The sequence below is a fragment of the Trachypithecus francoisi genome, unplaced genomic scaffold (genome assembly GCF_009764315.1).
Source record: "Trachypithecus francoisi isolate TF-2019V2 unplaced genomic scaffold, Tfra_2.0 Lachesis_group3, whole genome shotgun sequence".
Classification (NCBI taxonomy): domain Eukaryota; kingdom Metazoa; phylum Chordata; class Mammalia; order Primates; family Cercopithecidae; genus Trachypithecus; species Trachypithecus francoisi.
The window spans coordinates 97,830,388-97,853,689 of record NW_022681468.1 but is presented as its reverse complement, the minus strand read 5'-3'; the positions used below and the strand labels follow the sequence as shown (position 1 = coordinate 97,853,689).

Sequence of the window (23,302 nt, the reverse complement as noted above, 5' to 3'; positions counted from 1 at the left end):
GTTTTAGGTGTTAATTAGTCAACTCTCTGTTGTCACTGAATCTCCTTTTCAATCTGGCCGTACCTTCCTTCCTACATTTGTCTGCTGCCTTCCTACTGAAATTCCTCTGTGCTCCTGCTGGATTCACTGGCCCCCATGTGGGTCCCATCATTAGATGAGTTGATGTGACTCAAGTTTGCTAACATTCACTGCTTCATTCTGCCAGTCTTAGCATTTACTTAGGGCACACGTGTTCATACAGGGATGTGTTCAGTTGTTGCTTACAGTAAGTGCTCTTTGTTGGGTGTATTTAATGGTAAGGTAGAGTGGAATTGTAGAGGGATGTTCTGGTAGAGAGTAAAGGAAGCTGGCTGGGCACGGTGGCTCATGCGTGTAGTCCCAGCACTTTGGGAGGCCAAGGTAGGAGAATCGCTTGAGCCCAGGAGATTGAGACCAGCCTGGGCAACGTGGTAAGATCCCATCTCTATAAAAAAAAGTTTTAAAAATAAGAAAAAGAAAAAATGTTTTAGAAAAGAAAGTGATTTTAAAGAGAGGCTGAGCGTATGGCTCATGCCTGTAATCCCAGCAGTAGGGGAGGCCGAGGCAGGTGGATCACTTAAGGCCAGGAGTTCGAGACCAGCCTGGCCAACATGGTGAAACCCTGTCTGTACTTAAAAAAAAAAAAAAATTAGTTGGGTATGGAGGCTGAGGCAAGAGAATTGCTTGAATCTGGGAGGTGGAGGTTGCAGTGAGCCGAGATCGCGCCACTGCCCTCTAGCCTGGGTGATGGAGTGAGACCCTGTCTCAGAAAAATAAATAATAAAAATAAAAAATAAAAAGAGAGAGAATAGAGGAAGTCAGGATGCGAAGGGAGGGGCTCTAAATTGGCTTCCCAATAGGACCAATAGACTCATGGGCACATTTAACTTTTCCTCAAGCCAGTGTTACTTTCCAGTGAGATACGTATCTGGCAGTGGGAGATGCAATAAGGGTGTAGTGGAGGCAGTTTGGTATAGGAGGTGAGTTTGAATCCTGACGCTTGTGCTTACTAGCTGTGTGACCTTAGCAAGTGACTTAACCTCTCTGAGCCGTAGTTATCTATGGAATACAAAGGTAAAGGTATGTATCTCCTAGTGTTGTGAAGTTGAAATGAGACGATAAATTTTTGCTCAACTCAGAAAGTGCTACTTTCTCTCCACTTCGCAGCATTTCCTGTCTTGGTGGTCTTTGCCAAATTTCCATCATTCATCTGTAATCCTCAAAAATTTTTATCATGTGCCTGGCAAAGATCATATACTACCTCCTGTACTCCTCTTACTTAATTACTTAATTTTAAAAATTCAGATCATTTTTATTAACTGACTGCATTCATTTAGTGAAGATACTATACCACTCCTATAAATATAGGGTTACTATTAAAAAAAGACAGTAAAAATAATACAGGGTTATGTTATTGATGGTAGTCAGATACTATTCCTTTAAAGGCTCTGAACCTGAGTCTGTTTTCATTTCATTAAAAAGGACAATTAACAAGTTAGCAAGGAATTGGTAGAGCTGTGCTGGCCCCCAAAAGGAGACGTTTTCCTTGACAATCGAAAGGGATTGTAAGAACCCTGAAAATGGAATCACCGTTTCTCTATGTGATTCAATGTCATTGAATGGTATGTTCAAACACCTTTTGAAGTCATGTCAGACACCATGAAAGGTAGCATCTTCTACTTTGGAAAACACTTAACTTGGAAATCAGTCATATGGGAACAAAATACCAGCTCGTGACTACTAGGAAGTGGACCGGGTCTGGATCTCTAGAGGAGGGAGCTGGCATGGACTGGTGGAGTGGGGTAGTGGTGACCCTAACCTGGGGATAGGGATTCAGGGCAGTGTTCCAGCAGAGTGGAGGTGCTAAAAAACCAGAGGGTCTCATCCAAGAAGGCCTCAGATTTGCTGCTTGTGGAGTGAGGTTAAGGGTCTTGTTGTCCTTTAGAGTGTGGTGTGCATCTCTGCAGGAATAGGGAATACATAGAAAGGCATATCTGTGTGTGTGTTTATATAATGACAGCTATTTTTATTGAGCTCTTTCTTGGTGATAGGCACTGGGCCAAGCACTTCGAAAATGTTAACTCATTTAATTATCATAACAACGCAATGAATAGGAATCCTTATTCTCCTCATTTCACACACGAAGAAACTGAAGCTTAAGGTTCAGAAACCTGCTCTGGTTCATAGAGCTTGCGAGTGGCAGAGCTGGTATCTGTAAAGAAATGCAATGGGCAAGAATTCGCTTTACAACAGCCACTGTACAGCAAGAAATATCATTAACAATTGTTTAATCAAATCAAAGTAGGATTGGCAAGCTGCCCATAATGGTCTTTGTTAGGACTTCCTTCCCCATTCTACTGGATCACTTATTTAAGTGGTCCCTAAACAGTTGTGGGGGTGTGCTTGACTCCTTAGTCCGTGGCTATAGCCACAGTGGTTCTCCTCGTTCTTTCTGCTCCTCAACGCTGCCTTCAGGAGCAAGCCTTCTGCCATCTGCCAAGCAGTTCTGTTTTGGATAAACTACAAGAGACGCTGCTCAGTGATTCTTGATTCTGTTTACTAGTCATGCTGTAGGCTGGGACCATCGTTGCTGACCCCAGGGCTGCAGGGTAAACGGCCCCGCAGGCATCCCATAGCTATCCCACATCCGGAGCACTGCCTGCAGGAGGGACAGGTTCTATCTCCTCTGGAGAGCTCACATTCCTTCGTTCAGGAGTCTTTGTCCTCGTGGTTGGGCATCTCCACAGGTCCAGTCACCAGCCCCTCATCCCCTTCCCTAACAGCTTAGCTCCTGCAAAGAGCTCATTAACTATCTGAAGGCTTGGGTGAGGTCTTCTTTGGCCTTGTACTTGAATCACAATGAAACTGTTTCCTGGGGTAAGAAGAGCTTAGGCCAGAGGTTCTTGACTTTGAGTGAGCACAAAAGTTACCTTGGGAGCTTGGAGATAAAGCGGATTTCTGTCCTCCTTCTGTTTTAGCAGTTTTGGAATGGGGGCCAGGCGCCTGCATGTAACTAGCACCAGGTGATTCTCTTCTGCAGGTGGTTTGAGGAGCACACTGGAAAACAAATATGGGCTTGGCTTTGGAACACAGAGGAACAGAGAGAGAGAAAATACACTTTTCAGGGGGTAACAGGCAAACATTAACGTCTTAACAGATCATCCTGCTAGAAATATTTGCACAGTATAAATACATATTCATATAACATTATGGATACTATTAGTATAACAATAAATACATGATCTACCTACCATTTTACCTGGCATTGTAGTGTCATCATTTTCTCTGTTTTTCTTAAAAAGTCCTTCAAAAATATATTTCTTATATTCCCATAAGATTTAGCTGTATAAATATCTTAATATTTATTTACCTAACCCTTGTTATGTGACATATGGCTTGTTTTCAGGGGTTGTTGTAATAAGTAATGGTTTGATGAACATACTTCTCCATAAATTATTGTTCTGCATTTGTATTTAAACTAAAAACCATTATGAAAATTCAAACTAAGTCTGACATTACTTTGAAGTATTTGGTATTACTTTAAAGTATTTGTGTTTTTCTCCAGCAAAACAATTTGCGGGGTTTGGTTCTTATTTCATAATCAATTGTTTCTCCCACCTTGAAAACTAGCTTTCTGTTTTAACAAAATAGAAACTAGATGGATGATTCCGCTTAGAAGAAAGAAGTATTCTTAACGTAATACTCATGAACCAACACTGTTGTAAGTGGGGCAAGTGCAGTAATTGTTGGAAGCCTCAAAGAACACTGTCTCCCAAATAAGCCCTGGTATTTTCAGCCCACAGGTTGATGTAATCTACCCCAGAAACATCAAGCAGGGTATTTCAGGAAGCATCACAGGTGGTTAAAAACGTTTTTTATGGTCAGAAAGTTGATAACAAGTAACTCAAGCAGTCAGTCGGTAGAACCACTGCACCCCCACAATCTTAGCTGGGAACTTGTGGATGTAAATAGAAGGACTACAGGCAAGTGAGAGTAAATGGCTCTGTGTGTGTCCAAAGAACTGAACTTTTAATTTAACTTGTAAATTTTCTTTTTTTTTTTTTTTTTTGAGACAGAGTCTTGCTGTATTGTCCAGGCTGGAGTGCAATGGTGCAATCTCCACTCATGGCAACCTCTACCTCCCGAGTTCAAATGATTATCCTGCCTCAGCCTTCTGAGTAGCTGAGATTACAGGCATGTGCTACCATGCCCGGCTAATTTTGTAATTTTAGTAGCGATAGGGTTTCTCCTTGTTGGTCAGGCTGGTCTCGAACTTCCAACCTCAGGTGATCTGCCCGCCTTGGCCTCCCAAAGTGCTAGCCACTGCACCTGGCAATTTAACTTGTATTTTTATTTTTATTTTTTTAACAAAAGTAAAGCATAACATTAAACCAGTTTGTCTATTTACTCAAGGCAGGGACATTCTGTCTCATGGGGCATTTTCAACTTCAGCGAGGCACTGAGTAACTCTCTCTCTCTCTCTATATATATATGTATATATATATATATATTTTTTTTTTGAGATGGTTCCTCACTTTGTTGCCCAGGCTGGAATACAGTGGCACAATCTCAGTTCACTGCAACCTCTGCCTCCTGGGTTCAAGTGATTCTTCTGCCTCAGCATCCTGAATAGCTGGGATTACAGGCATGTGCCACCACGCTCAGCTAAGTATTGTGTTTTTAGTGAGGACGGGGTTTTGCCATGTTGTCCAGGCTGGCCTTGAACTCCTGACCTCAAATGATCCACCCACCTCAGCATCCCAAAGTGCTGGGATTCCAGGTGTGAGCCACTGCGCCCGACCCTGAATAACAGTTAACTGTGTTTATTGAGCAAACATTTTCAAGAATCTTCTATGTTCAAGACTCTGTTTGGTTCTGGCGACTCAAAGATAAGTAAAATTCAGTGCTTTATCTGTCTTGGACCTGCCCACAATCTCCTGGCAGAGAGAGACACATAAACAAAGAGACACCAATAATTCCAGTATAATATGATAATAGAAATACATGTGCAATGCCATGGGACCTCTTGGAGTAATTCTAAATGTTTAGGGGGAGGGGGGAGGGATAGCATTAGGAGAAATACCTAATGTAAATGATGAGTTAATGGGTACAGCACACCAACATGGCACATTTATACATATGTTCCAAACCTGCACGTTGTGCACATGTACCCTAGAACTTAAAGTATAATAATAATAAAAAAAGGATAAACAGCCACCAAATTGCCAAAACAAATGGCTAATCAGTTTGTAAATGTTGCTCTTAACTCAAAAGAAACATTATCCTGTCATATTCTAACATAATAATAATTATGTTATTATATATTACTTAGATACTTCAAAGCATTTTCACAGATATATGAGAAAATATTGAGTCAAATGGCTAGACAGGGTCTTAGAAATCGTCCAAAACAATCCCTTGCTTGAGAGGGGAGGAGCTGAGAACCCCAGAAGGTGAGTGACTTCATTCAGGCTCCCTCAATGCCTTTATGGCAGGAATGGGACTATGATTCAGGTCCTCTCTCCAGTTGTCCAGTGGATTTTCTCTAACACAACAGACTCTATTTTGTATGGAGTCACGTGCCCTCACGTAGTACTCACTATTGCTATGACCATCTCAATTAGGATGGGAACTAAAGTAAAAGGTATTTGTTCTTATTGTTGCCAGGATCATGGCTGAGACCCCTATAACAAGAGACAGATTAACAAGAGAAAAGCATACAAATTTATTTAATATGAGTTTTATGTGACACAGGAGCCTTCAGAAATGAAGACTCCCCCAAAAACCAGGAGAACTGTTTATTGTTCTGGACAGTTGTGCAGCAGTATGATTGGAGGACAAAAGGGCATGGTCTCATGAGAATGAGCCAGGGGAGTTTACCAAGGCCTGTCTGCTCAGTTTCATCACTGTGTCCCTGTGTCTTCAGAGATAAGGATATTCTTTTCTTTTAGGTATAGGGTGGGCACCGCTGGAATGAAGATTTTATGACCTACTTTAGAGGAAAGTCAGAACACATTTTTACAATCTGCTTCAGGGGAGAAGGGCAAGGGGAAGGATAGAAAGCCAATCCCGCAGGCTGAGGCAGTAGAATGGCTTGAACCCACCCGGGAGGTGGAGGTTGCTGTGAGCCAAGATCACGCCATTGCACTACAGCCTAGGCAACAAGAGCGAAACTCTGTCTCAAAAAAACAAAAAAAAAGCCCCTCCCGCTTCTGCTGTTTTCTCAAATGCCAAGGTGCCAAATTTTGGGGGAGTGTGTCTGGAGCCTCACCCCTTTTCACAAAGCTGACACATGTGAACATCTCATTAGTACCCATCTGAGTGTGTTGACTCCTCTCTTTCTTTATATATAATAGAATTACAATAAGGTTCTCAAATAACATTTTCTCAGGCTTTATCCCTATAGTGCCTCAGTGTCCACCAAATTCCTGCCAAATAGTTCCGGGAGTACCCAAGGGTATCCAGTCCTTCTAAGCATGGGATGTCTGCTGTTTTCGTCTTCTGCCCTGACTCATTGGGGTGAAATCTCTTGTCAAAGCCGACTGCAACTCAAGTCACAGATGCTACTGACTCCTGCTAAAAGGACTACCAGATATGCTCAGCTCTCCATGGGTGGGCCCTGAGGATACTGGTATCTTGGCTAAGGGGACCATCTTTTGTTATTGTTCACAGCAGAGTTGATACATTTTGGGCTGGCTTTCCTTCCTTCCTTCCTTCCTTCCTTCCTTCCTTCCTTCCTTCCTTCCTTCCTTCCTTCCTTCCTTTTCTTTCTTTCTTTTCTCTCTCTCTCTCTCTCTCTCTCTCTCTCTCTCTCTCCTTTCTTTCTTTTTGAGACATGGTCTTTCTCTGTTGCCCAGGCTGGAGTGCAGTGGTATGCTCACTGCAACCTCCGCCTCCTGGGTTTAAGCCACTCAAGCCATCCTCCCCACCTCAGCCTCCCTAGTAGCTGACACTACAGGTGTGCACCATCACATCCAGCTTATTTTTGTACGTTTTTTAGAGATGGACTTTCTCCATGTTGCCCAGGCTTGTCTCAAACTTCTGGTCTCTGGTGATCCACCCAACTTGGCCTCCCAAAGTGCTGGGAGTACAGGCATGAGCCACTGCACCTGGGCAGATTCTGGGCTCTTGATACACCATCAAGATTGGATGGAGCCTGGTGAAAAGGTTCAGAATTATCCTTCCTTTCAGCAGTAATCCACTGGGCTTATGACCAAGACGTGCTGTAATTCTCTCTTCCAATAGGAAACTCTTGGTCCCTCATGCAAATAGACTCCAGGATGCTTGCCAAATGGGTTCTCAAGACATAACAAAATCCTGGGATGAATGGAGCTTAGATTCTAGTGAAAAAAAAATCTTTATTTAGAACAGTCTGTATTCCATGGATGTCAATGAGGATTCCAGTGAGAAAGAAGCCCATGATAGTGGGAAATACTGATTTTAATAGGTTAAATAGTTTTTTTTTGGAGGGGGTGGTGGGGACGGCAGCTTTATTGAGGTATATTTTATATAGCATAAAATCCACTCATTGTAAGTGTTCAATTCGATGATTTTTAGTAAATTCATAGAATTGTACAATCATCACTATAATCCAGTTTTAGAACATTCCCATCAACACCCTCCCCACACCCCTGAATTCCCTCAAGTTTACTTACACTCATTCCCCACTGTCACCCACAGCACTGGGCAACCACCAGTCTACTTTCTGTCTATGGATTTGCCTATTCTGGATATTTCATATAAATGGAATCGTACAACACGTGGTCTTTTGTGTTTAGCTTCTTTCATTTGAGATAATGTTCACCCAGGTTGTAGTTTGTATTAGTAATTTGTTTCTTTTTCTATTGCTAATCAGTATTCCATTGCACTGCATTTGGTTTATCCATTCATGAGCTGGTGGACATTTGTACTGTTTCCAGTTTGGGGCAATTATAAATAATATTGCTATTAACATTTGTGTCCAAGTCTTTGTGTGGGTGTATATTTTTATTTATCTTGGATAGATTCTCAGAATGGAACTCCTGGATTATTTGGTGAGTGTATATTTGACATTTTAAGAAACTGCCAAACTATTTTCCAAAGGTTATTTTACATGCCCACTGTCAGTTTCTGAGGGTTCCAGTTCATCACATCCTAGCCAACATTTGCTGTTGTCTGTCTGTTGATTAGGGCTATTCTAATGGATGTGTAGTGGTATCTTACTGTGGTGTTAAGCAGGTTTTTATTCAGGCCTTCTCATGGCCTTTAATACAGCAATGTGCATTGTGAATTTCCAAAAGAGAATAGTGAATAGAAGATGCTGTGTTTCCCAAACTTACTTGCTCTTGGAATTCTATTTTTCACTGGAAAGAGAATATTAAAGGCCTAATGTTCTACAGAACAGATTTTGGTTAGCATTACATCATTTGATTATAATATTTAACTTTGTTCTCTGTGATATTTAGTAATAAGCAAGAGTTTGCTGCACAATGATTTTCAGTCATATAGCATAGATGTGGAGGCTAATAGAATGTAAAAGTTAAAGGAGGGTGCTTAAGAGGTTAGCAGAATGGGAAGTAGTTGTTTTTATGAGTAACTCAATGTTAGTTTGTTTTTCTCTGTACTTGGTTTCCTCGCCCAGTCCTGATGGGCCCCAAATCTCATGGGGCATGAGGCTGGGCTCTAGCTTAGAACTTGGCTACATTTTAATTGCCAATACTTAGATAGTAATCATAACTTTTATTTTATTTTTCATTTTTATTTATTTTATTTTTTGAGATGGGGTCTGTCTCTTTCACCCAGGTTGGAGTGCAGTGACATGATCTTGGCTCACTGCAACCTCCACCTCCTGGGATCAATTGATCTTCCGTCCTCTGCCTCCTGAGGAACTGGGATTACAGGTGTGCACAACCACACCTGGCTGACTTTTTGCATTTTTTGTAGAGACAGAGTTTTACCATGTTGCTCAGGCTGGTCTCAAACTCCTGGAATCAAGCAATCCTCCCACCTCTGCCTCCTAAAGTACTGGGATTACAGGTGTGAGCCCCCATGTCCAGACAATAATTATGATGACAACAACAATAATAGCTATTAGATCAGATTTAAATTGATCACATCTGTGCCAGGCACCATGCTGAGCACTATTCATGGATGATCTCAACTGAATTCTCACAATGACCCTACTATAGCCATTTTACAGATGAGGAAACTGGGGCACAGAGCAGTTAGTAGCTTGCATGCAGGTAGTAGATGTGGCAGAGTCAGGATTGGAACCTGGACCCTCTGAGACCAGAGTCTCTGTTGTACGTCCTGCAATCATACCGAAAAGGTGGATCAGCCTGAAAAAAGATTTTTTAAAATCTTAATTACACAGGAATTATATAGGATGCTGGAAAGGTTTCCAGTCCAGAATTTGGCTCCTTAGGGTCATCATTGTTCTAGTTACTCTCGGCCTTTCCTCCTCACCTGATAGGAAATGCACCATGTGTTCTCCTGTGGGAGTCTCTGTGTCTGTCCTTCCAGCCCCATGGCCACCCCCTTGGTCCTGACCTCACCTCTCCTCTGGACGATTACCAAGCATGTACAAACACATGCGCGCGCACACACACACACACACACACGTGCATACATGAAAGCTTCTACCTGGTTTCATTGTTGTTAGAATTTTTATTGAAAACCAGGAGCACATCCCCCCCCACGAGAAGGATCTTTCCAGAGCCCTGCCCTGCTGCACTGCACTGCTGTGTCCAGTTTAACAACCTTCACTGGGTCTCTTTTCTCAAAGAAAATTTCAAACCCTGAGCAGCGTATTCACACTGACTTCTATTTCCTTCCGCATCATATCTCCCATAACCTCCCACTCTTGGATCAACTGCTATAGGCCACCTGGCCTCTTCATTGCTGCCAAGACAAGCAAAGCCATCCTGCCTGCATGCCTCTGTGTAGCTTTGTCCTCCAGCCTGCCATGCCTTCCTCTCCATTGTTTGTTTCTCTGAGCCCTTTCCTGCCCTTGGACATCCCCACTACCTCTAGGATACTATTTCAGCAGATCCTGACCCATAGGACCCCTCCCTCCTTTGGAACCCCTTGGAGAACAAATGTCTGTGACCCTGTGTCATCTATCTAAGTTCTTCAGTCTCAGTCTTATTTTCTGTAAAATGGGCACAATAATAGTCTCACCTCACACAGTTCTTGTGCAGGTTAAAAGATGTAAAGCACATGGTAAACTTAGAACAGTAGCTGGCACAAAGCCTCAAGGCTTATTCAATAAATGGAAGATACTATTATTAATAATCAAGATTGTAATTTTTATTACTGCATGATGCTTTGTGTTGTTTTAATCTAACTCTCTCATGAGGGGTAGATCTTCTGAGAATGGGGATCAAGTCATGTCACAGTTCCTGTAATGTCTTCGGCATCAAGATCCCAGGACATGTTTGTTGAGGATGGGTGAGCAAACCCTAACCAAAGAGTTGGAAGCTCAATGTCCATGTGAGCTCTGCCAGCGACTCAGCGTGTGACCTTGACTTATATTCTTAGCATCTTAGTTTCTTTCACTTTGCATCATCATCCCTAACATTCTGTTTGAACGTGGATTTCAAATCCAAGCCCGATATTGATTCTCTGTGTTAATTTGGGCACATTCTTCAATCTTCTTAGTCCTCAGTTTCTTAATCTGTGAAATGGAGAGAATAATCTTGTTTTACTATTGGCTGTAAGAATAAATGAGGTATTGCTTATAAAATGCTCACCTCAGTACTCAATTCAGTTGCACTTGTGGTTGTTTTATCATAGCTGTTTGATTTTGTTATTTGATAAACACTAGACTTGTTGAATGTATTAGTTTCCTGGGTCTGTCATAAAAAATACTACCGACTGGATGGTTTGAACCACCGAAATTTATTTGTTTCATAGCTCTGGAGCTTAGATGTTCAGAATCAGGGTGTCAACACGGTTGATTCCTTCTGAGAGCTGTGAGAGAGAATCTGTTGCAGGTTGGGAAGCCTGAGGCTTGTAGATGGCATTTGTCTTGGGTCTTCACATTGTCTGCCTTTTGAGCATGTCTGTTTCTGTGTCCTTTTGTAAAGACACCAGTCATATTGGATTAGGACCCATCCGAATGATCTCATCTTAACTTGATCACCTCTGTAAAGACTCTATTTCCAAATAAGATCACATTTTGAGGTACCAGCAGTCAGAATTTCAACATACCTTCATGCTATAGAGACACAATTCAGCCAGTACCATTGAAAATGATTAATAGTTGTATTTGTTAAATGAAATAGAAATGAAAAATCACTGGACAGTGATTCCCCTTCCCTCCACTGCACTTGACATTCACAGCAGTTCTTTTAACTGGATCAGGTGAGTGGAGTTAGTTTTGACGAAGATCCGCTTCTTTCTGCAAAGCAACTCCCAGAACCTTTGCCCTGGGTGGTGAGTCCCACAAGTACTTTTGGAATTGCAAGTCTATCATTTCTAGTTCACGACGTTGTTATAGGGCCCCCGGGATGGAAATAACACACCAGGTCTCAGTCAATTGGTGTTCTTTCCCTGTTTTTATAGCACTCTGCAAACTCTCCTGCTGTTTACATGTGACTTATATTCCTCTGGTGGTCCCTAAATAGATGTAATAAAAACAGATTTAGAATATTAATCTGACATGGTTCAAGCCAACATGGTCTAATAGAAATTTATTTACTGGAGATGGTGAAAAATCAGAAAAAGTAGAGTGTAAATCATTTCTTAGTAAGTATTTGTTGCTGGCTTCTTTGGCACTGTTTCTCAAAGTGCAGTCCTGGATTCCCGGTGTCGTCTGTGGAAAATGCAGATTGCAAGGCCCTGCCCCCATCCTGCAGATTCAGTGTCTTTCAGGGAGGGGTCCTGCAATTGGCATTTCTGTTGATCTGCCCATGTTCCGAGTGGTGCTTCACCCTGCAATGTTTGAGAACCACTGGTTTCCATCCTCTCAGAAGGAAATGTGTTGTGTTGTCTGAGTCAGATGGGTTTCAGTGCTGGAGTCTGTCCAGGGCCAAAGACCAGGAGGGCCAAGAAGCAGGTGTGGGGCAGACGGCCCAGGGATGGTCTGTGGGCAGACGGAGGAGTCAAGTAGCCATGGTGAGGACAAGTGTGTCCAATCCTTTGTAAGGTGACATCTGCTGAGCGTGCTAAAAGGACAGTGGATTTCAGGTGTGACAGGGAGGCCTGTAAAGATTGATGGGGTCTGTACTGTCGGCAGGTGGTTTGACCTGGGGCGTGAGTCTCTGGTAGCCTCTATGTATGGAGGTCCGAGCATCATCCTTATCAAGGGTCTAGCAGCTGGGAGCACTGGGGTGGGGTAGGGGGTGTAGGAGGGGCTCACGCCTAGTCCTGAGGGGAGCTAACTCCACTCACCTGACTCCACTCACCTGACTCAGTGAGGTGGGGCCTCAGAGCCACTTGGAGAGAGCTGTGTGCAAATTTGGATTTCTGAGCTTGAACCAGCCCTTCTTCATTACACTGTGGGAATCTGTATTTTTAAAGCTCTCCAGGTGATTTAATGTGACAATCCCTCGGGATAGCATTTGGGAAGCATGAGGAAAGAGCTGGCTTTGGGATCAGTGACCTGGTCCTAATGCTGTGACATTGATCGTGTTACTAACCCACTCTGAGACAGTTTGATTATCTCTCAAATGAAGATACAGATTTTTTTCTTTCTTTGCTGTTGTGAGCATTACAATAAGAGATGTGATACACTTAGCACACTCTCTGGCACACAGTAGGCCACAATAAATGGTGGCCCCAAGCCTTGTGAAACCTGAGATTCTAGGCACAATGAGAATCTACTGGGCAAAGGAGTCAACAGAGGAACTCTGATTGAAATTGGGATATAGGATGAGATCTTGACTCTAGACAACATTGCCTCCTGGTGTCCAGAAATGGAACTAGGAAAAAAGAAAAAAAAAAGAAAAAAACAGCACTCATGTCAAGGCTTAAATAGTATTTACCTGTGCAGAGCAGGCATTATTCTAAGCACTTTATTCACAACCTTTTGAATAAGTACTATTGTTATCCCATTTTATACATGAGAAAATTGGGTCGCATGGTCCATTGTGCAGCAGAATTGAGTTTCAGACCCAGGTCATCTGGCTGTATCCTCAGCCCCCTGTTGCTGCCTGTTTAAGCCTCATATGAGGACAGAGTGGTCTTTGAAGCACAATGCTGAATCTCAAAAGTAAGCTGGGACTCAAGAAAAATGTTACCAGCTATTTTTTTTTTTTTTTTGCCATACATTTCTAGATGTTAAATTGTACAGCCACTTCATGACAAAGTTAGAAAAGCTGGCATTTTCATAGCAGAAACTGAGCTGTAATAACCTCCACTATTGCCAAAGGCTTGATAAGTTCTGTTAGAAAATCCATAACACAAAATTATCTTAGAGTGAAAATCCCTTGACTACTTTATATTCTGTTCTTGCATAAGAGTTTTGTTTTTATTTTTATTATTATTGTTCTTTAAGTTCTAGGGTACATGTGCACAATGTGCAGGTTTGTTACATATGTATACATGTGCCATGTTGGTTCACTGCACCCATTAACTTGACATTTACATTAGGTATTTCTCCTAACTTGCATAAGATCTGACCTCTTTCATGGGTCAATTAGAGATTCAAAGGGCCTCTCTGACCATGGTTCCTTCTCCCTCAGCCTCCAGCCTCACTGACTCAATCCTCATTCAGTTTATAGAAATTTGAATCTCTGATCAAGATTTTCCCCACCTTACACATGAGGCATTACCGAATATATTGGCTTAATTCTGAGAGGATTTTGTTAGAATTTCAACCTTTTATAACATTCTTCTCTATCCCTTCTCTCTGTTCTCAGGGCATAACCTTCGGTGGCAGGACACATCAGGCCAGCACGCAGTCTGCCAAGTCCCTGTCAAGAAAAACAGCTGGATCCATTTCTAATCAACACTTCCCAACACAACACTTCTGAGTCTCTAAAGGAGACCAGAGCTTGAAACTTTCCAGACTTCCAATAGATATCGAGTGCAAAAGGATATTTAGGTTGTCTTCACACAAATCTGGTTGATTTGAGAGATAAAGGGGGGAGAAAACGAGTGTGACTTTCACCTAAGAAGTCACATGAACGTATTTCACATTTGAACTACATAATGAATGATGGTTATTGAAATAGCCCAAACCTCTACCACAGAGCGAGGGATATAGCTTAAGTGGCAACCAAGCAGTTGCAGAACCAAGGAATGGATGACTACAGGTATCAGGACAACTATGGGGGCTATGCCCCCAATGATGGCTATTACCGTGGCAATGAGTCCAACCCAGAAGAAGATGCACAGAGTGATGTCACCGAAGGTCATGATGAGGAAGACGAGATCTATGAGGGCGAGTACCAGGGTATCCCTCACCCAGATGATGTCAAGGCCAAGCAGGCCAAGATGGCGCCCTCCAGAATGGACAGCCTTCGGGGCCAGACAGACCTGATGGCTGAGAGGCTGGAAGATGAGGAGCAGTTGGCCCACCAGTACGAGACCATCATGGATGAGTGTGGCCATGGCCGCTTCCAGTGGATCCTCTTTTTCGTCTTAGGTTTGGCCCTGATGGCCGATGGAGTGGAAGTGTTCGTGGTGAGTTTTGCCCTGCCCAGTGCAGAGAAGGACATGTGTCTGTCCAGTTCCAAAAAAGGAATGCTAGGTAAGTGGAAATTTCCAATGAAAGGGAAGGAGAAGTAAAATTTATATAGTATCTGTCACTATTAGGCACTTTAAATATATCACAATGTACCCATTTTGCTGTTAAGGGATTTTTATCTTAGAGAAATCAATTGATTGGCTTAAGTTTGCACAGCTAATAAGTCTTGGAGCTTAGATTTCTATTGAGGTCTATCTGACTTCTGAGCTCTTAGTTTGCTTTCCAGATCTTGTTGCCTCCTTGAGAGTCAGATTTCTTTCTTCTTCATATTAAACCTTCTTCGATGTCCAAATGACAAATATATTTTGGGAGTGGCAAATGTGGGAGTGCAAATTAAACCTTCTTCGATGTCCAAATGACAAATACAAATGGGAAGAGACCTCTGGCTGGTCTCTTCCACTTGGTCCTTCTCTCTGTGTCTTTCCAGAATCTGATGGTGTCTGTTCCTGGTTTCTCATGTACATAAATGTTAGTAGGCTGAATGCCCACATATCCTGGGGATGAATGATGGGCTTGAGCACACCAGTGGAGTCCCTGCAGGCTGTTGGGAACCATGCTGTGAGGCACAGATGGATTCTGCAGGATAGAGGAACAGCTTTGCAAATCAATTAAGAGATCAGCATCATCAGAGCCAGCATCAGGCTGAGGCAGAGAGGATTTGTGAAATTAGAGAGAGGTATGCACAAATGGTGTGATGTAGAAAAGATTCATCATCATATGGACAAGCATTTGTCTTTAGTCACCAAATGTCCTGCAAAACATATCTAGCCTCTAAATTTAGAGTCCATGAAATTAATTGTGCAGCAAACATGCAGTTATTGAGAACTAACTATGAGTCAAGTTCTCATTCAAGACCAGGACATGCTTGTGACCCTGAAGAGCTCAAAATCTATCTAGCAATTCAGTTCCTTCATTCAACAAATATTTTTTATTGATTTACCTTATGCTAGACTGTGCTCAGGACCTGGGAAGAAAAAAGCTTTTGTCTCTCAGATAATTTGCATGTAGTTGAACAAACAGACATTAACAAACACAGAGAATTATTTAGTTACTGTAGGGACAGTCTCTATGAAATACCTGGTGTAATTCAGATCCCCAATATTTGCTATAGAGCAAGAGCTAGCAAACAGTTCTGTAAAGACCCAGATAGTAGATATCATAGACTTTGCAGACCCAGATGGTCTCTGTCACAACCACTCAACTCTGGCACAGTAGCATAATAGCAGCTTTGAACAACATGTAAACAAATGGGCGTGACTGTGTTCCAATTAGACTTTATTTACGAAAAAATGGTCAGTGGGCCAGATTTAGCCTGCGGGCTGCAGTTTGCAATCCCCTGAATTAGGGCCACTGTAAATAAAACTGAGATATCAAATAAAGAACATCTGCATAAAGAATTGTTCCTGGGGGCTTTTAAAAATGGTTTTACACATTTGTGTTTAACTAAAGGGCCATTTAAAATGATTAGAACTATGTCAGATATAACCATGAGGGCACCAAAAGAGACAGAGTATATGCAAACAGAAGGAAGGGCTTGAGAAGCAAGGATATTACCTAGAGTTTGTAAACACCAACATAATTTTAGTGTAGTTCTTTTTCATATTAAAAAATTCTGCTACCTGCTTTTAAGTATAAATAGTAGATTTTTTTAAAAGGACAAAACCAACCAACCAACCAACAACCAACCAATAAAAACCAAAAACCCCAAACAAAACAAAACCATCTCCAACTGATGTAAACATTTCCAAGACATTAATTTGTTTTGCAGTATTCCCAGCTGAAACCCTGGGTCCCTGTGAGTCCAAATTGGCAATGTCGGTAATGATTTCATGCCCTGCTGGTCTCTCTGGCACCGTGGTGCCTAGCAGCCTCATTAACAGAGCTGCAGTATGGTTGCAGCCCTTGCTGGCTCCTAGGGCAAATGCTGGGAGTTGCCGGAACATGGTCTTAATCTGGGGAGTCCAGGTTTTTGTAATTTTGCTCTTAGTGTCTGCCCAGAAGATGCTGTGACTCAGCCCAAGAGGATAAGGCAGACCCTCTGAACATAGATGGACTTCCTGTGCACTTGTGGGACCCTCTTTGTGGTCAAGAAAATGAGTGTCTAAATGGATCCAGGGGGCTGGATGATTTGAGGATTTCATGAGGCCAGAATTTCCACACACTGTCACATGGAACCTTCAGAGTCACCATGTCAGTTAGATGATCTTTGTCCTTCAGTGTAAACACGCAGACCCAGATTCAGAGAGTTTTATCTAAGGTCACATAGCTCATAGGTATCAAGCAGGGGTTTGACCCCAGGTCTATTTGACTTAAAAATCTGGGCCCATTCTGCCACATCTTACTGCCCTTCTCTCATGCCTGGTTTGTGGGAAAGAGGTCATGCCATACACAGGCCACTGTCTGTGTCATCAAGCACCTTATAGATTGCTTGGAACACCAGACTGCTTCCAGCAGAAAGGGAGCATGGTGTGCTGATAATGATGTGGGCACTGGAGTCCGACCTCTAGGCAACTGGGTGTGTCCTATATGTCATCGATTTGCTAGTGACCTTGGGCAAGTGATGACTACTCTAATTCTTGGTGTTTCCATCTGTAGAATAAGAGCAGTAATACAGTGCTGTGAGGACTAAATGAGATAATGTAGGTGTAAAGCAACCAGCACTTGGTGCCCCCTCAACAACGATTAGTTCTTGTTACTTTATATTCTGCCATTCTGCCTTCTGGCATTTGCAGTGAACTATATCTGCAGTGAGATGATGAAGCAATGTGGCCCTGGAGCCAGTTGCTTGGGTTTGAGTCCTTGCTGTGCCATTTCTTTTTTTTTTTTTTTTTTTTTTTTTTTTTTTTTTTTTTTGAGATGGAGTCTCGCTCTGTCGCCCAGGCTGGAGTGCAGTGGCCGGATCTCAGCTCACTGCAAGCTCCGCCTCCCGGGTTTACGCCATTCTCTCGCCTCAGCCTCCCGTGTGCCATTTCTTAGTAGCGTGATTTTGGGAAAGTTGCTTGGCTTCTCCGTGCCTTGGTTTCCTTATTTGCAAAATGGAGATAATAATGGTATCTACTTCATAGGATTTTTTTGGGGGGAATTAAATGAGGTTAATCCATTTAACATGGCTAAAACAGTACCTGGACCTAATCAGTGCTCAAGATATCTTAGTTAACATCGTTGATTGTGGTTGTTATTATTACTAAACTCATTGCTTGATAATGATTCAGGAACAGAGTTTCTCCGGTGAGACTGCAAATTTCTTTCAGCCAGTGTTTTTTATGGTAGACTTCTAAGGTCAAGCTATCCTACCTCAGCTGGTAAAAAGGCTGTTTATGTTTGAGTGCTGCTAACTCAGATCTCTCTTTCCCCATCCTCTCTCTGTTTTAAAAAAAGAAACTCTCTTGTTGGGTGTGGTGGCTCATGCCTGTAATCCCAGTGCTTTGGGAGGCCAAGGTGGGAGGATCACTTGATCCCAGGAGTTTGAGATCAGCCTGGGAAACATGGTGAAACCCGTGTCTACAAAATACAAAAGAAATTAGCCAGATATGGTGGTACATGCCTGTAGTTCCAGCTACTCGAGAGGCTGAGGTGGGAGGATTGCTTGCGCCCAGGAGGCGGAGGTTGCAGTGAGCTATCATTGTGCCACTGTACTCCAGCCTGGGTGAGAGAGTGACAACTCGTCTCATTAAAAAAAAAAAAAAAAAGAAAAGAAAAGAAAAGAAAAAGAAACGCTCTAAAAGTGATGTCTTTACACTAGACTTCTACTTGATGACCCAGGAAAGGAATTCAGTAAGAGAAATCTCCATTCCCAAATTCAAGTGTCAAATCATAAGATATTTTGTTATTTTTTTCCTGGAAATGAATGAATCAGTTCAGAAAATAAATAAATGTACCTTGGCCAGGTGACAAAAATATCTGGGTGCTGCTGTCCTATTTTTCTGAGCTTTTAGAAAGATTAAAGTTTACTTCTCTTGGGCATTATGTTTTGTTGGATCCTCATCTAGAACTGTCTCACTTGGGGAAGAAAAAGGTCTGTGAGTATGTTGTTGACATTGAAGGCTCAACCCTGCCTAGTGTCCAGCAGTTGGTCTCCTTCAACTCTCAATGAAGGAGAAGGCATTCATTTGTTAATTAAAGTCTTCATCCATTCTTTGAAGAAATGATTGAACATTACCACACGCCTGGTACTCCTCTGGTTTATAGCAATACAAGGAGACAAAGTCCTGGCACTCAATGAGTTTTATTCTAATGGCAGAAATGGAGGTCACACAGAGATGTTAAATACAAACACCACAATATAATCATGCAATGCAACATTCAGTCTTATCACTTTTATTCAGATAGGAAGGAAACAAAGACAGTGTAAAGGGATAGAGCTTGAGCTTGGGGGAGTGGTTCTAGAATTAGGAGATTTGTTTTTGCAATTGCTCTATTAATGATTGTGTGACCTTGGGCCAATCTGAAGTCTTTCTTCTGAGATTCCACAATTTTAGGTGGTTGATGAGTGAATCCACATGTATGTTAACCTTTTATGTGATAATTATGCATTTTCTGGGTATGTAAAAGAAAAATCACCCAAAGAAATGACTAAACTTAGGAAGCTCAAGGCTATGTGGCAGGGTAAGCCATTTGGTTCTTATAAATGACATAACTGGCAATGGATTATCATGTTTAGGAGTGTGGAGTTGATCCCACCAGCAATGGAGAGCTGTTTAATGGGGAGCTACGAAATATGCCTTTGAGGAAGGAGGTGATAAGATGGGGCCTGTGGTTTAGGATGATCACTCTACCCCAGTGATTTTGGTACTGAGAGTGCTTCTAGAGGAGCAGAATTTTGAGGATGAGTTTTCTGAATTGGCTCTGGAGTTTCTGGAATTGTCTTTTTAATCTGATTAGATTTAAAGATAATTCATTTTTTGAGTGTGAGAGCCTTGTCTCCCTGGAGTTACTTTTAAATGGCAAAAACCACAATTATTTTTGCACCAACCTATAGCATGACAATATTGGCGATACATAAGACAAACCAACTCCATGCTTTTCTGCCTGCATTTGATAAATCGACACCAATTTTTCATAATTGCAAATAAGCACCTCAACCTGGAATTGTGGGCTATTCCTTACCTTCATGCCTATGAATGTGAGCTTCCCTTTCAGGCAAGAGTTCTATGTTTTGCCTGCAGAGTTTTGATTTCTTGGAAGGATCCAGTGACTTGTGTATTTTATTGGCTGTTAGTTTCTTGCCATCTGCAGTGAAAAGACTCTGGGAGTTACACCTTTCAGAAAGTGATTTAGAACCTAACAGTTGACCCCTGGGGCATGGTGTCTGTGCCAGCCACACGGAGGACACAGAGCAATGTCAGACGGGGCAGATTCATTAGAATAAATTGTGAGCTGAATTTTCATGGCAGCTCAGAGATAGATATATTACTCTGCTGTCATGAAAGATTATCCCGTGATTGTTTTATATGTAATTCTAGCCAAGCATCAGGGCAGAATATTTGATTTATGAGCCATGTTTTGTTTAGGCCTAAATTCATTGTCAGTTCTTGAAAAGAGGAGCCACTCTGTGTCTTAGAAGGAGGTGGTATGGAGGAGGGTGGGTCACTTGTCTGGCACAAAATATGTCCTCAGTAAATACCTACTTACTCATGATGGTGAAATCCACCACTGGGAATGTCCATATATTTCTTTCTGTGTTTGATTTATATCAGTTTTCTTATTTATAATGTTTAGATCATGTAATTCTTCAGGATAGACTGATTACTTGATGCTCTTGTGAAAAAAGAAAAGCTCAGAAGAAATAGAATAAACTTAAAATGGAGGGCTCCCTTAGCAGGCATACGCGATTGCCATGTTTGGGAGTGTGGAGTTGATTTCACTGGCAATGGAGAACTGTTTAATGGGGAGCTATGAAATACGCCTTTGAGGAAGGAGGTGATAAGATGGGGCCTGTGGTTTAGGATGATCACTCTGCCCAAGTGATTTTGGTACTGAGAGTGCTTCTGGAGGGGCAGAATTTTGAGGATGAGTTTTCTGCATTGGTTCTGGAGTTTCTGGAATTGTCTTTCTAATCTGATTAGATTTAAAGATAGTTTATTTCTGAGCATGATGTATTGTTATAGCAGTAGTTCCTTTCGAATTTTTCACATTTAAAATTTAATTTCAACTTTTATTTTAGATTCCGTGGGTACATGTGCAGGTTTGTTACATAGATATATTGTATGATGCTGAGGTTTGTGATATAAAGGATCCCATCGCCCAGGTATTGAGCAAAGAACCTAACTGTTTTTCAGTCCTTTCTCCTCTCCAGTAGTCCCCAGTGCCTATTGTTCCCATCTGTATGTCCACGAATACCCAACATTTAGTTCTCACTTATAAGTGAGAACATGCGGTATTTGGTTTTCTACTCCTGCATTAATTCACTTAGGATTGTGGCCTCCAGTTGCATCCGTGTTGCTGCAAGGAACATGATTTTGTTCTTTTTTATGGCTGTGTGGTATTCCATGGTGTATATGCACCACCTTTTCTTTATCCAGGCTCCATGTTGATGGGCACTTATGTTGATTCCATGTTAAAGAACCTTTTGACTCTATTTCTAGGAGTAAAGAGAGCACTGATAGTCCATGTTGTGATGTGGCAATGAAGATACATAAAATATCACTAGAAACATCTAATCAAATACTTATAATAGGCAAGAATCTGGGTGACCAAGTACATGATACCTTCAAACGTTTTTGTCAAACTAATGAGTATAATGACTTTGGCTGGTAGCACTAATGTTACGGGACAAAGTAGGGAAAGAAATGGATGAGCCCAAGGATTCAAATTCCCAGCTCAAATGCTGCATAAAGGATATGAAAGCTTCTGTGTTTCCCTTGAAAGAGATCCTTATCTCCTGAGATTGCTGAAAACCAAACCCAGAATCTCATTCTGTGAGTGGCTGAATTACAGTGAAAATTGAATTCCCAGCCTTGCAGGGTGTCTTCTGTTAAAGTGAGAACATTGACTGGGAAGGAATGAGATCCTGAAAGTCAGCATGGGGATGTGCGGGAAGATTGAGGAAACCGGGAACACTGAGCCCCTAAATTCTGAGGAGTCCTTTTTGCCAATATAAGCAACCTCTCTGCCCCTGTTCAGAGAAGATGAACTCTGCAGTGACTGAGGGGGCTGTAAGTGCCTCTCCTGAGGCAGTTGCCTTGCAAGACTTGCTGCTTCTCATCAGGACCCACCCCCTCCACCCCCTTTGCTTCTAGACCTATAACTAGACTCAAGTCCCATCAGGCCTCTAAAGGTAAGGCACAGCATGTGGACCATGAAGAGGTGGCTACACTCCAAAAGAATGACTTGATTTTTCTAATTTACACACACAGAAATCTGGAGAATATATGTAGGAATGGATATTAAGGGTGTGGGATACTGGTGGAAGAAACATAGAGTTGGGTCAGGCTAAATTTATTGATTTGGGCCCACTAAGCAGAAGTTCTGCATTTAATGTTGCAGCTTTACCAGTTTGTTTCATTGGTTGGCTGAAATGTAGATCAAAATGTGGCCCATAGTAAATGAACTTGAAATGCCAGACCTATGTTGGTTTATGGTAGAGGAAGGGATTGAAAGGCCTAGGAATATTTGCATCTTAGATGGATTTTTCATTTCAGACCTACTGACCCACACTGGGAGGGTTCAGAGAACACATCTTTTACCATGACTGTGAGGGTTTCTTGAGGGGATCCTTAGTGTCCTTAAAGAGGTCTGTGATTACTGTGCTCTCTGGGACAGACCTTCCAGTGTGAACTGTAGTCACTGAGTTGGAACACCTAAATGCAGTGGGAATAATTGGATCCCAGGGTGCAAGGGCCAAGTGGTGGCACTCAGTCACCAAAGGCAAGGGGAGTGTGGTTACTGTAGTGGACAGCGGAAGCAAAGCAGAAATCAGGACAGTCTGACCTGTGTAGACCTATGATACTGGCTAGTTAATTGTGGCATTTTTAGAAATGAAATAAAAAGGAAGCCTACTAAACTCTTACTTGATCTGTATAAGAGTAAAGTTCCAGGTCAAGTGAACAGAAGTCTAATGAAATATAGAAACAGAGCATCATGGCTTCTTGGTCAATTCCCAGACTTGAGCTAGTTTACAGACCCAGAACCCCTTTAATGAAAGGGAGGCTGAATCTCCTTGAGGAGGGACCCCAGTACACTGCCAAAAATGTATGCCATTAATCTTTCTCCCAGTGTTCCCCAAAGAGACCTGTGAGCTTTTACTAGGTGACTGTGCATTAGGGAAAGGAAAATAGTCAGACTTTTTGAAGATGCTTGCTCTGAACTGACACTAATTCCAAGAGACTGAAAATGTCACTGTGGCCCATCAGTCAGAGTAGGAGCTTATGGTGGTCAGGTATCAATGGAGTTTTAGCTCAGGTCCATCTCACAGTGGGTCCCCAAACTTGTTCTGTGGTTATTTCCCCAGTTCAGGAACGCATAATTAGAACAGACATCCTCAGCAACTGGCAGAATCGCCACATTGGTGAAGAAAGGATCATCGAGAAGAGAGACTGGAGGTGGGAGAACCCATAGAATGTTATTGGAGTAAGAAATATGCAATTCCTAAACTAATCTTTAGAGGTAATAGTA

The 23,302-nt window shown here is 42.1% G+C and overlaps 1 protein-coding gene across 2 annotated transcripts in view; it reads left to right on the top strand.

Annotated features, from left to right (window-relative positions):
* Window positions 1–23,302, top strand: part of SV2B (synaptic vesicle glycoprotein 2B) — a 185,131-nt gene that overhangs the window by 101,053 nt on the left and 60,776 nt on the right. For both annotated transcript variants that reach the window (XM_033188917.1, XM_033188918.1), the window contains exon 2: window positions 13,860–14,692. In XM_033188917.1, the coding sequence (XP_033044808.1) occupies window positions 14,242–14,692 (451 nt within the window). In that variant the 5' untranslated portion in view covers window positions 13,860–14,241. The remainder of the gene's footprint in view (window positions 1–13,859; window positions 14,693–23,302) is intronic.